Genomic DNA, 12,931 nt, shown 5'->3' on the forward strand with positions numbered 1-12,931 from the left:
ATGACATTATGCTTAACTTTATAATTGATGTAGTATCTCGACTGAACAGACGGGGGCTCCATTGCTTATTTTTTGATCCCCTTGATTGCGTCACACACTTCCTAAAAATAATCACGGCGCCATTTCAGAATTCATTCATTGGCATTTGCAGTTTGAGTCGTTATTCAGGTAAGGGACATGGTGGAAATTGACATCTCAATCAGTGTTGATTTGTATTCAACAAGTTTTTAGAGGGAGGACTAAGACTGTACGATATTATCACGATGTGTTTTGTTTGACCAGAATTAGTAATAGCTAGCACCATGCCGTGCGAACGTTTCTTTTCAACAACAAATAATATATGTATAATGTTAGAAACTAGTTAACGCAAACGAAGACCAAGCTAGTTGGCTAGGTTAACAACCTCATTTGAATTTCAGTTGGAGGTTTTAGAGTGTCAGTCAGGTTGTTAACAGAACAGGTAGCTAGCTAAACTAGCTAAGTTAATTCCGACAGAACAAGCAACTAGCTGACGTTAACTGGCTAAAGTGAGGGAGTTTCTACTTTTTATAACTACGGTAAGACTTACGAAGTTAGCTGCAAGTTTAAAAAAAACGTATTTTATAAATATATTTATCTTAATAGCCAAGAAAAATTACATGGAAAGTTCTCAATACTAACGTTAACTTTTCTATTTGGCCTGGTCAGCTACTGTTAGTTGGAGAATTAGCTAGCGGTAGGTTAACTAGGTAACATTAGCTAGCTTAAGTAGCTAGCTACTGTACGTCAGATAGCTTGCAAACTTATTCTCTTTTGACATTTTATTAAAGTAGGCCTATAATCATAACATTAGTTTTAAAGTTGTCTTTCATAGCTAATTTTGGACGTGGTATTTTTCTTCATGCTTCACATATTTGAAATTGACTTGGTAAACAAACAACTGCTTGTCTCCACTGCCAGGAATAACACGACACAGATTTGAAGATGGTGAAAATATTCATAGGCAATCTTGACTCCGACACCACCGTGGACGAGCTACGCACTCTCTTCTCCCAGTATGGCAAGATCTCAGAGTGCGACATCGTCAAGAACTTTGGCTTTGTGCACATGAACGACAAAGCCGAAGCGGAGGAGGCAATCAAGAACCTTCACCACCATGAGCTCAACGGGGAGCAAATGAACGTGGAGATGAGCCGCGGCAGACCAAAGTCCACCACCAAGCTGCATGTCAGCAACATCCCAGAGGGTTGCACCAACGAGGAGCTGAAGACAAAGTTTGAGGAGTATGGCCCTGTGGTGGAGGCTGACATAGTGAAAGACTATGCATTTGTCCACATGGAGTCTGTGGATGATGCCATGGAGGCCATCAGTGGGCTGGACAACACAGCCTTCCAAGGTGAACCCGCAGATAGTCTGAGCTTTCTGTAGTTACAGAATACACTTCCCTTTAGATGGCATAAAGATCGTAAAGTGATGCCGAAAAGCATTTTGGTTTAATTCTCTGAGTTTAATGGATACATAATGGCACTGTAAAGTCGTGAGTCTTTCGTGATTATTTTATCCGGTTTCAACGTTACAGTGCAGGTGAACTAATTGATGCTAATATATAAGTATTTGCAATGAGGAAATAACAGCCGTTAAGAAGCAGTGGTGTGCGTGTCAGAACCCAACCGTCTCATGCGTCTCTTCTCTCTCCTCAAAAGGCAAGCTGATGAGCGTGCATCTGTCCACCAGTCGCCTGCGCACGATCCCGGGAATGGGAGCTCAAACCGGCTGCTATGTCTGCGGGAAACAGGGTCACTGGTCGAAAGATTGCCCGAACGGCGGTCAGAACGGCGGTAGCTATGGTGACCGTGGTGAACGCCCCAGGGGTGGCCTAATGATGGGCCACGGCAGGGGTTTCCCACGGGGTCCCCCAGGTTTCAGCAGGAGTGCCGAAAGATACCCGAGTGGCTACGGGTTGCCCCCAAGAGCTGCGGAATCCTATTACATGGGCAGGCTAGGGTATAGCAGGGCGTCCAGTTATCTGGGGGGGCCGCCTCTTCCCCCTTTGAGCCGTAGGCCTAGCTATGGCTCTGCTCGGGAGTACAGCGCCGATGCCAGGGATCGGTACAGCGGCAGGCTACCGAGCTCTTATCCCGAGAGGGTATCGGCCTATGAGCGAGACCGTTACAGCAGCCATGTTGACTATTATGAGAAGTACAGGGCACGGCCATACGGCTCGAGCTATTTTGAAGAGCGCCGCCTGGGCTATATCCCCCCTCCCCCCTCTTCCTCCCTCTCAAGGCTCTCCTCTAGTGTCGACCCGTACGAGCGTCGCCCGCTACCACCATCCTCGGCGGCCGCCTCGTACTACTTGCGAGACCGCAGCCCGATCAGACGAGTGCCTGTCACCTCTGACAGCTATGGTTATGAGCGTTCACGGCTGTCCCCGGTGTCGTCCTCCAGAAGCTCCTCGTACGCCGTCCCACAGGCCAGGGACCCTTACACCGATCGGACACGCTATGCTTACTGAGCTACATACTGCCAAGGTGAGCCAACCAACCAGGAGTACTGGCCCATTGCTCTGTGACATCTGGAATGGTGCGTGCCATTGAATGTAAAACGGGTACATGATGATGATGACACAGTGGGGGCTGGGAACTGTAGACTCGTGTTCATCCTAATATTTCTTCAATGAAGAACAGAAACTATGTCCCCCCCACAGTGCTTTTAAACCGTAAAACACAATCCAATTCTCAAAGCGAATGCTCTGCTCTTTTCTAGGTGTGTATGACTCGCCAGACTTTTCCTTTGCTACCATTCCTCCTCCGAGCTGCATGGTTCCATCGAGCTGTGCCACGTGCCGCAAACAAACCTTTCGTGACTCGGAATGTGATGGCACGAGAATGACGCAGGCGGAAATCGGCATGTGCATCTTCCTGGCACCTGTGTGCCAGCCGTCGGCAGATGAATCTTCATCTCAACTGACTAATCAATCCATATTCAAGTCAACATACTTCCTTTATTTACAGTTGTCACTTACAAGGACACTTAGCTATCTGGAACCACAGGTCTGGCACTGTGTGTGTGATGTTAATACTAGCTTAACTATACCGGCTTTCCACTCGCTTTGTTTGTCTTTTTATTTATTTTTATGCTTCTTTTTATTTTTAAGATTCTCCTCAAAGCAAATTGGCCATTGAATTTGGCGTATTGAGGTGACCATAGTTTAGAGACATTTGTCTTACTTGAGGAATATTTTTCATTCATTTAATCGTTTTCAGCTATTAATTACAAATTATAATCTCATTCATGCCATGTATAGCGCAGTAATTCAACCACATTTTTGTTTAGAATTTTCCCCAGTAATACACCATTTTAAGAATAGACCGGTATGAATATTTGTCAAATTCATGCACTGGCTTTGAGAACGTTCATGTACATCTGTTTTCTTAAGAGGACATTCCACTTAGTGTTGAGGAAATCCTCGTCATACTGCTTTTGCTTAGAGTTGCTATCGGCTGTAACGGTGACATCCGTATCCCAAAACAAACTTTCCAATTTGTGTCAGTTGATTTGGTTCATCAATAATATCTGCATAGGTCTCCTAACTAAAAAGAAGCATTCAGTTTGTACTAATTTGAACAGTGTGCATAGCACATATAGATTCATGCACCGCCAAATGTACTCTTCTTGCGTAATTCGGGAAGGCCCAATCTGATATACACCAATTCAAGAGGATATAGCAATATATTAAATATTGTTTTCTAACAGTCTTAAGTTTTAATAAATCAAATTCACCTGTGTTCATAAAATATTCATTGCTACTCAACATAAACATGTTCAATACAGCAAATAACATGAGCATAACTCAGGGCTATGACATAATCATTAAGGTAAGGGGCTCTTGTCTTAATAATCACTTTCTATGGGTGCCTTTTATAGCTAAGCTATTTTGGGAATTGTAGTTTGTATTTTTCCTAAATCCAAGCGTGTACGTTTTTCGCATTACATTTTTTAATAAACCAAGTATTTTGGTGCGAATTTTCTTTGTGTATGCTCTCTTCAGCCTTTATCCACATCTACACTAAATTGAAATGAATACTTTTCTGATAATACCTACTGAAACTAAATCAAGTACAGTCGGAAAGAAATGCACTTATGCTTCTTTCGTCCAATCAACCGGTCTGATTTCGACGCCCTCCAATCTGGTTTTGCCTTTTGAGGGGATGGGCAGAGATTGTGCTGTGGCTAGCAGGCGCGGCGCCATTTCATCTCGAAACCAGTGGCATTCGACAGTGAAAGGTACGAAAGTAGAAAATGTGATCTATCGCATAATTGTTTTAAATGTGAATTGTGACGTTGCATATTGCCCTGTGTGAACAGCAAATAACTGACTTACAGCTTTGAAGGATATGACCATGCAACGCGTTTCGGATCTATTGTTAGCATAGCATCCTCGTTATGCATGCATATGCGGACACTTGCTAGAGTTGCCACAAAAGGCAATTCGGTGTCGCTAGCTCTCTTGCACGTTACAAATTACTACACGTGCAAATATATGCTTTAACTATGCTGGTCGCTGAAATGGCGATGTATTTTAAACGTTCGCTTACGTGCCTGAATCATTGGGCTGAATTAATAACCAATGGACAGCTTGTTTAGTTCCAAACCTGCTCGCTACTTCTGACAGTGGTGGCAGAGAGTAACCATCATTATGATTAGTAAATTGGTCCTGTTAATGATCCAATGCATCCACTTGCACTGCACAGTGGATTATCGATAGAGCGAATTTATCAATCAATGTGATATTCTAATAGTTTGGTTAATCAATATGCTCTGAGGTTCATAAGACTTCCTGAGCCAAGTTATTTAAAATGTTTCAATTTGTTTCATCTGTTTAATTTCCTCTTCCACTGTTTATATACTGAAGCAGGAGCATCATCACCATGGTGAAAATCTTCATTGGGAATTTGTCTCCAGACACCACGGCAGAGGAGCTGCGCTCCCTCTTCTCCCAGTATGGCAAGATCTCAGAGTGCGACATCATCAAGAACTTTGGCTTTGTGCACATCGACGACAAAGCCAAGGCGGAAGATGCCATCAAGAATCTCCACCACTACGAGCTCAACGGGCAGGCCATGAATGTGGAGATGAGCCGCGGCAGACCCAAAGCCTCCACCAAGCTGCACGTGGGTAATATCAACAGCAGCTGTACCAACCAAGAACTACGGGCCAAGTTTGAGGAGTACGGCCCAGTGGTGGAGTGTGACATAGTGAAGGACTACGCCTTTGTCCACTTGGAGCGTGTGGAGGATGCCATGGAGGCTGTCAGTGGGCTGGACAACACAGCCTTCCAAGGTGAACTCACATAGGCAGGGCTTGGTTGGTCAGTGCCCGGTGTGGTGTAGGTCCACTCTGATAATTAGAATGAGTTCTATTCACTAAGAAAAGGTCTTAACAAAACTGATAGGTAAGTCATTGATAAAGGTAAGTGGTGAAAGTAAGGGGCAGTCAACCGCTATCTCCAAATGCACATGTTGTACTCATTTTTGTATCTTTAAAATTCCAGAATATGGACCTGTCAGTTGTGGATATATTTCCGTATACCTGGGTCAGTGTTGCTTGGCTGGAACAATCGTCAGTGTTTACGTTCAGAGGTGTTTTAAAATATAGGCTATTAGGGTAGTGTTTTAGTACGTGCCCGCCTTCTTTCTGATTCCGTAGATCATATGCATAGATATAGATGGAACAGTTTATTGTATCGTCGTAAACTCTTGCGTCTTTTTTTTTAAGGCAAACTGCTGAGCGTGAAGCTTTCGACTAGCCGCCTGCGTACTACGCCTGGCATGGGAGAGAGGACTGGTTGTTATCGGTGCGGGCAGGAAGGCCATTGGTCCAAAGAATGTCCGCTCGACACGTTGGGCAACTACAGAGAGGGTGCCGAGCCAAGCTCTGACGGATTCGATGGCGGTGCCCCCAGGTTCGGCGGGGGCAGTCGCAGCGGCCGCGTTTATCAACGGGGCTTCAGTGGCGGCGATCCAGGTTACAGTGGCAGCTACGCTTCCGTGCACGACTTTGGCAGCAGAGGGTCTGCTTACGGCAGCGGCAGTATACCCGGGTATGGCAGGGGCGCGGGCTACGAGAGCGCCTTGAGTTACAGTGTCCCGCAGGGTTATGGAATGAGCGCTGCCGAACAATGCATGGCCCGGACATACGCCAGCGAGGCAGTGTACGGCGGCACCAGCTCGAGCTATGGTGCGATCCCAGCCAACCCAGTGCGCCGGTCATCTTATGAGGACCGGGATCCTTATGGTGTTGTGGACTTCTACGAAAAGTACCGGGCTCGTTCGTATGGAGCCAGTTATTTCGAAGAGCGCCGGTCTGTCCCTTTGCCAGCCCCACCTCCCCCCTCCTCGGCCATAATGAGGGAGCGCCTGCCGCCCTCTAGCCTCGACCTATACGAGCGCTGTCCCCTCCCTCCTCTACCAGCCTCCATCTCCTCATACTACTCCCGCGACCGGAGCCCGATCCGGCGAATCCCTGCTGATGCTGAGGGCTACGCGTACGAGCGCGCGCGCCTCTCCCCGGTGTCCTCCCTCCCCAGAAGCTTGGCTTATGACATCCCGCGGGACCCCTACGCCGAGCGGGCGCGCTATGCTTACTAACCTTTTTCCCCACTTGTCCAGGTGAGACTAGCTTTCACAGGTTAGCGTGATTTTAAGTTCCTTGGGAACTACACTCAACAAAAATATAAACGCAACATAATAAGTGTTGATCCCGTGTTTCATGAGCTGAAATAAAAGATCCCAGAAATGTTCAATACCCTGAAAAAGCTTATTTCTCTCAAATTTTGAACACACGTTTGTTTACATTCCTGTTAGTGAGTATTTCTCCTTTGCCAAGATAATTGATCTACCAGAATGGTGTGGCATATCATGAAGCTGATTAAACGGCATGATCATAACACAGGTGCAGCTTGTGCTGGGGACAATAAAAGGCCACTCTAAAATGTTCAGTTTTGTTACCCAACACAATGTCACAGATGTCTCAAGTTTTGAGGGAGCGTGCAATTGGCATGCTGACTGCAGGAATGTCCACTAGAGAATTTAATGTCATTTCTCTACCGTAAGCCGCCTCCAATGTCACTTTAGAGAATTTGTCAGTACGTCCAAACAGTCTCACAACCGCAGACCACGTGTAACCACGCCAGCCCAGGACCTCCACATCCGGCTTCTTCACCTGCGGGATCGTCAGACCAGCCACCCGGACAGCTGATGAAACTGTGGGTTTGCACGACCGAATAATTTCTGCCCAAACTGTCAGAAACCGTCTCAGGGAATCTCATCTGCGTGCTCGTCTTCCTCACCAGGGTTTTGACCTTACTGCAGTTTGGAGTCGTAACCGACTTCAGTGGGCAAATTATCACCTTCGATGGCCACTGGCACGCTGGAAAAGTGTACTCTTTACGAATGAATCTGTTTCAACTACCGGGCAGATGGCATCGTGTGGGCAAGCGGTTTGCTGATGTCAAAGTTGTGAAGAGTGCCCCATGGTGGCAGTGGGGTTATGCTATAGGCAGGCAGATGCTACTGACAATGAACACAATTGCATTTTATTGATGGTAATTTGAATACACAGAGATACTATGACGAGATCCTGAGGCCCATTGTCATGCCATTCATCCGTCGCAATCAACTCATGTTTCAGCATGAAAAGGCACGGCCCCATGTCACAAGTATCTGTACACAATTCCTGGAAGTTAAAAATGTACCAGTTCTTCCATGGCCTGCGTACTCACCAGACATGTCACCCATTGAGCGTGTTTGGCATGCTCTGGATCGACGTGTAAGACAGCGTGTTCCAGGTCCGGCCAATGTACAGCAACTTCAAACAGCCATTGAAGAGGAGTGGGACAATATTCCACGGGCTGTAATCAACAGCCTGATCAACTCTATGTGAAGGAGATGTGTTGTGCTGCATGAGGCAAATGGTGGTCACCAGATACTACCTGGTTTTCTGACCGAAGCCCATACCTTTTCTTTAAGTTGTGTGACCAACAGATGCATATCTGTATTCCCAGTCATGTGCAATCTGTAGATTAGGGCCTCATGAATTTATTTCAGTTGACTGATTTCCTTTATATGAACTGTAACTCAGTATCATCTTTGAAATTGTCGTATGTTGCGTTTTATATTTTTGTTCGGTGTAGTATTAATGTAAACACTGGGTGTTTGATCGTTTCTTTAGGTAATGTCTTAGATCAGTCAGGTTTTCTGTCTTGTCATAGGTTGACAATGCCGACGCTACCAACCTTGTTGATCGAATAGGAGAGAATGCATGCCGTAGAACTTGAATGGATCTTGTGGATGACCGTGTTACTATTTGGTATGCTCTCTTTTCAGGTATCGCAACAGTGTCGTGCTCGGTTGGCCATCTTAGTTCCGTCTCGCTATGAGTTTCGACTTGGCCGTGGGATGGATGGGGAATGTGCAGACATTTAGCTTCACTGTTCGATATCTGTCTTGTGTGTTAACTGATAGCTTAGTAACGTTTGTATTTCCCCGCTGAAAACAGAATGTAAATATAGATTTCAGGTATTATTAGATTTTGGGTATTTTACAAAAAGCAACCAAGTGCATGTTGTTTATTTTTTTAAATGTGAGTCCTTCAGTTGGAGGTGATGTAGTTGAATCGGTCATTGCACTTAACTCTAATTAGCAGTTTTATGCATTAGTGCGATGAATGCAATCATTTGCTAATCACATTCGCCTTTTAAAATACATATAAAACCATTAAAATAATAGATACAGGTGTTGTGAATGAATGTGTAAATAATATATATTTTATTTTACTCCACACCTAAGGCAGGGGAGGCATATTATGCATTTCGGCTGATATTTTTCAATACCTTTTGAAAGTGAAATTGCACTCACAAGGGAACTCCTGCTGCTTCAAATCTAATTTTCCGCTTAACATATGACTGTATTACTCAAATGTGTTTGAATGAAATATTACACTTTGTATACATTCTGAACAGTTTAGAACATTTCTAAACAATAGGTCCATTCCATCTTGAAGGGAAAAAAAGTGTTTTAGGAGTGCATTTGGCACTTTGCCCTGAATGATATGAGAAATATTTGTCCATTTGTTTCTCAATAAAATCACTCTGAAAAGGTGTACTATTTGTCATTTGATTCATGATTTCGTTCCATGTTTTGTTCACTTTTACTCCCCCTCTTCTTTTGGAATATAGTTTTCAAGCTCAAATGTTTCCCCTCAGTATCTCAGCAGTAGCATGAATACATTTTAGTGTGTATTTTAATATTGTATGGCCATGATCTATTCTATACTGTAGGTTAATTAACACACCTGATAGGTTGTTAATCCAGGACAAATGTTAAAACATACCATTTGGTTAGGTCTACACATTGGTTTGATGATTGACCAAAAAATTATTCCGAATTATTTTTCCTTTTTTTCTTGTCATGGTCAAATAACTCAAGCATAGATTGGTAGCTTTTCCTAATTTGGCACACAGAAACTAGAGGCCATGAGTAACTTGGTAAAAGAACAATAGCACCGATTGGCCTATAGGTGGCACTGTTATAAGCAGTTTCACTTAAACCATCATATCCGTTGACCTAGAGACTAAACTTTGTTGGTAGCAGGGGGGGGGGGGGGGGGTTATAGGTGGATGGGCTCATTGGAACGGCTGGAATGGAATTAATGAAACCGAGTCAAATGTGGTTTCCATATGTTTGATACCGTTCCATTTAATCCATTCCAGCCATTAACATTTACAGTCTTGCCTTAGATTTTCAAGTTGATTTAAGTCAAAACTGTAACTCGGCCACTCAAGAACGTTCACTGTCTTGGTAAGCAACTCCAGTGTAGATTCTACCTTGTTTTAGGTTATTGCCCTGCTGAAATGTGAATTCATTGCCCAGCGTCTGGTGGAAAGCATATTTTTTTTTTTTTTTTTCTCTTTTTTTTTTTTTATCCCCTTTTCTCCCCAATTTTTCGTGGTATCCAATCGCTAGTAATTACTATCTTGTCTCATCGCTACAACTCCCGTACGGGCTCGGGAGAGACGAAGGTCGAAAGTCATGCGTCCTCCGAAGCACAACCCAACCTAGCCGCACTGCTTCTTAACACAGCGCGCCTCCAACCCGGAAGCCAGCCGCACCAATGTGTCGGAGGAAACACCGTGCACCCGCCCCCTCGGTTAGCGGTCCGTGGGGAGGTCCGTGGGGCGCCCGGCCCGCCACAGGAGTCGCTGGAGCGCGATGAGACAAGGATATCCCTACCGGCCAAACCCTCCCTAACCCGGACGACGCTAAGCCAATTGTGCGTCGCCCCACGGACCTCCCGGTCGCGGCCGGCTGCGACAGAGCCTGGGCGCGAACCCAGACTCTGGTGGCGCAGCATAGCACTGCGATGCAGTGCTCTAGACCACTGCGCCACCCGGGAGGCCCGGTGGAAAGCATATTGAACCAGGTTTTCCTCTAGGATTTGCCTGTGCCTCCATTATGTAATTTTGTTTTATCCTGAAAAACTCCTCAGTCCTTAATGATTCCAAGCATACCCATAATATGATGCAGCCACCACTATGCTTGAAAATATGGAGAGTGGTACTCAGTAATGTGTTGTATTGGATTTGCCATAAACAACACTAGGTATTCAGGACAAAAAGTTAATTGCTTTGCCACATTGTTTGCAGTATTACTTTAGTGCCTTGTTGCAAACAGGATGCATTTAAAAAAATTAGAAAATATTCTGTACAGGTGTCCTTCTTTTCACTGTTGATCCATCCTCATTTTTCTCCTCTCACAATCATTAAACTGTTTTAAAGTCTCAATAGGCCTCAGGGTGAAATCTGTTAGCGGTTTCCTTCCGCTCCGGCAACTGAGTTAGGAAGGATGCCTGTATCTTTGTAGTGACTGGGTGTATTGATACACCATCCAAAGTGTAATTATTAACTTCACCATGCTCAAAGTGATATTCAATGTCTGCTTTTATTTATTTTTTACCCATCTACCAATAGGTGGGTCTTTGTGGTTGAATCTGTGTTTGATTTTCACTGCTCGACTGAGGGACCTTCAAGATAATTGTATGTGTGGGGTACAGAGATGAGGTAGTCATTCAAAAATCATGTTCAACACTATTATTGCACACAGAGTGAGTCCATGCAACTTAATATGTGACTTGTTAAGCACATTTTTACTCCTGAACTTATTTAGGTTAAAAGGGGTTAAATACTTATTGACTCAATAGATTTACCCATTTTTTCTCCCCAATTTTGATCTTGTCTCATCGCTGCAACTCCCCAATGATCTCAGAAGAGGCAAAGGTCGAGTCATGCATCCTCCAAAACAAACCGAGCTTCTTAACACCCGCCCGCTTAACCCGGAAGCCAGCCGCACCAATGTGTTGGAGCAAACACCGTTCAACTGACGACCGAGGTTAGCATGCAGGCGCCTGGCCCGCCACAAGTAGCTGCTAGAGTGCGATGAGCCAAGTAAAGCCCCCCTGGCCAAACCCTCCCCTAACTGGACGACGCTGGGCCAATTTGTGCACCTCCCTGTGGGACTCCCGATCACGGCTGGTTGTGATAGCCTAGGATCAAACCCGGGTCTGTAGTGACTCCTCTAGCACTTAGATGCAGAGCCTTAGACCGCTGCGCCACTCAGGAGACCCTCAGCTTTTCATTTTTTATTCATTTATAAAGATTTCTAAAAACATAATTCAAATTTGGCATGGGGTATTGTGTGTAAGCTAGTGACAAAATTATTATTTTTTAAATAATGTTAAATTCAGGCTGTAACACAACAAAATTTGGAAAAAGTCAAGGGGTGTCGATACTTTCTGAAGGCACTGTGTTTTAATCCCATAACCATGTTTGTGAGGTGTACAATTTGGTTTCAAAGTAGATTTGTTTAAGACTACCAAGAAACACTCTGTGTGACCCTGATTTAGCCTACTTCAGCAAAATTAACTGTCCTCCAAGTTTAGCTGGAATTTAGCCCATAAGGATTTGACAAATGTGATTGGTTGGTGATATGACATTGGCATACGTCTCTTGCGCTGCGCACCATAGCAGATCTCAACAACGATAGGAGAAATGTTTAACATCACCAGCACCACATCCATATGATATAATATCTTGTCATAAGCGCAACGTGACTGCAAAAGAGACAGGTTGGAATGTCACTTTTCATCAAATGAATAGGAAGTCTGACTGAAATATGGGACAAATTGACCTTTTTTCACAATTAGTGCGTTTGAATTCTGTTGATAAAATGCGGAACATGATTGGTTGGTTGCGCAGGAAAAAGGGCCTATATTCGGGACTGTCCCGCACAATCCGAGACGTGGTCACCCTAGATACTAAAACAATAACTATTGATCAAGTGGACTTTGTCCTTCAAATTAATGATAGATTTAAATTATGCAGACTAACTGTGAAATATTGTGATTAGTAGATCTGTATAATCACATATTATTGCCCTATTATGTGGTCTGAATTTAGTGAAATGTAGATATTTTATTCTGGAAAATTTCTGCAGCTTGAGCAGTCAGCGTTTTACAGCTGTGAGAGTGTGTTTTAGTATTTTGGAATGCTAATGTGGAGTGTACCAACTCAAATGTAAATAATTTACACCACTCGGGGCTCCCGAGTGGCGCAGCGGTCTAAGGCGCTGCATCGCAGTGCTAGAGGCGTCACTACAAACCCTGGTTTGATCCCTGGCTGTATCACAACTGGCCGTGATCGGGAGTCCTATAGGGCGGCACAATTGGTCCAGCGTCGTCCTGGTTAGGGTTTGGCCGGCGTAGGCCGGCATTGTAAATAAGAGTTTGTTCTTAACTGGCTTGCCTAGATAAATAAAGGTTAAATAAAAAAATACACAAACAGATTTAGACAAAATTAGTCCCAGTATTCAAAGATGCCTGCAATATACCAATACAC

General features: G+C 44.4%; 2 protein-coding genes across 5 annotated transcripts; both read left to right on the forward strand.

The window, feature by feature from the left end:
* Positions 1–51: 51 nt before the first annotated feature.
* Positions 52–4,005, forward strand: LOC139560964 (RNA-binding protein 4.1-like). 2 transcript variants are annotated; one of them, XM_071377719.1, is made up of 4 exons: positions 52–168; positions 940–1,375; positions 1,683–2,510; positions 2,746–4,005. In XM_071377719.1, the coding sequence occupies exons 2-3, from the start codon at positions 964–966 to the stop codon at positions 2,492–2,494; spliced, it is 1,224 nt and encodes a 407-aa protein (XP_071233820.1). In that variant the 5' UTR covers positions 52–168; positions 940–963; the 3' UTR covers positions 2,495–2,510; positions 2,746–4,005. The 2 variants fall into 2 exon arrangements, with proteins under 2 accessions (XP_071233820.1, XP_071233822.1); XM_071377721.1 differs by lacking the exon at positions 52–168 and adding an exon at positions 233–557.
* A 143-nt stretch (positions 4,006–4,148) lies between these two features.
* On the forward strand, positions 4,149–9,141 carry LOC139560963 (RNA-binding protein 4.1-like). 3 transcript variants are annotated; one of them, XM_071377716.1, is made up of 4 exons: positions 4,149–4,266; positions 4,895–5,322; positions 5,758–6,650; positions 8,367–9,141. In XM_071377716.1, the coding sequence occupies exons 2-3, from the start codon at positions 4,911–4,913 to the stop codon at positions 6,627–6,629; spliced, it is 1,284 nt and encodes a 427-aa protein (XP_071233817.1). In that variant the 5' UTR covers positions 4,149–4,266; positions 4,895–4,910; the 3' UTR covers positions 6,630–6,650; positions 8,367–9,141. The 3 variants fall into 3 exon arrangements, with proteins under 3 accessions (XP_071233817.1, XP_071233819.1, XP_071233818.1); XM_071377718.1 differs by lacking the exon at positions 5,758–6,650 and having other exon boundaries at positions 4,156–4,266; positions 8,367–8,563; XM_071377717.1 differs by lacking the exon at positions 8,367–9,141 and having other exon boundaries at positions 4,196–4,266; positions 4,898–5,322; positions 5,758–6,768.
* The last annotated feature ends 3,790 nt before the right edge of the window (positions 9,142–12,931 follow it).

This window comes from Salvelinus alpinus, chromosome 31 (genome assembly GCF_045679555.1).
Source record: "Salvelinus alpinus chromosome 31, SLU_Salpinus.1, whole genome shotgun sequence".
In the NCBI taxonomy this organism is placed as follows: Eukaryota; Metazoa; Chordata; class Actinopteri; order Salmoniformes; family Salmonidae; genus Salvelinus; species Salvelinus alpinus.

Coding starts and splice junctions, on each gene's coding strand:
- LOC139560964 (XM_071377719.1), top strand. CDS start 964: ATGGTGAAAATATTCATAGGCAATCTTGACTCCGACACCACCGTGGAC. Junction 1,376..1,682: donor GGACAACACAGCCTTCCAAG/GTGAACCCGCAG, acceptor TCTCCTCAAAAG/GCAAGCTGATGAGCGTGCAT.
- LOC139560963 (XM_071377716.1), top strand. CDS start 4,911: ATGGTGAAAATCTTCATTGGGAATTTGTCTCCAGACACCACGGCAGAG. Junction 5,323..5,757: donor GGACAACACAGCCTTCCAAG/GTGAACTCACAT, acceptor TTTTTTTTTAAG/GCAAACTGCTGAGCGTGAAG.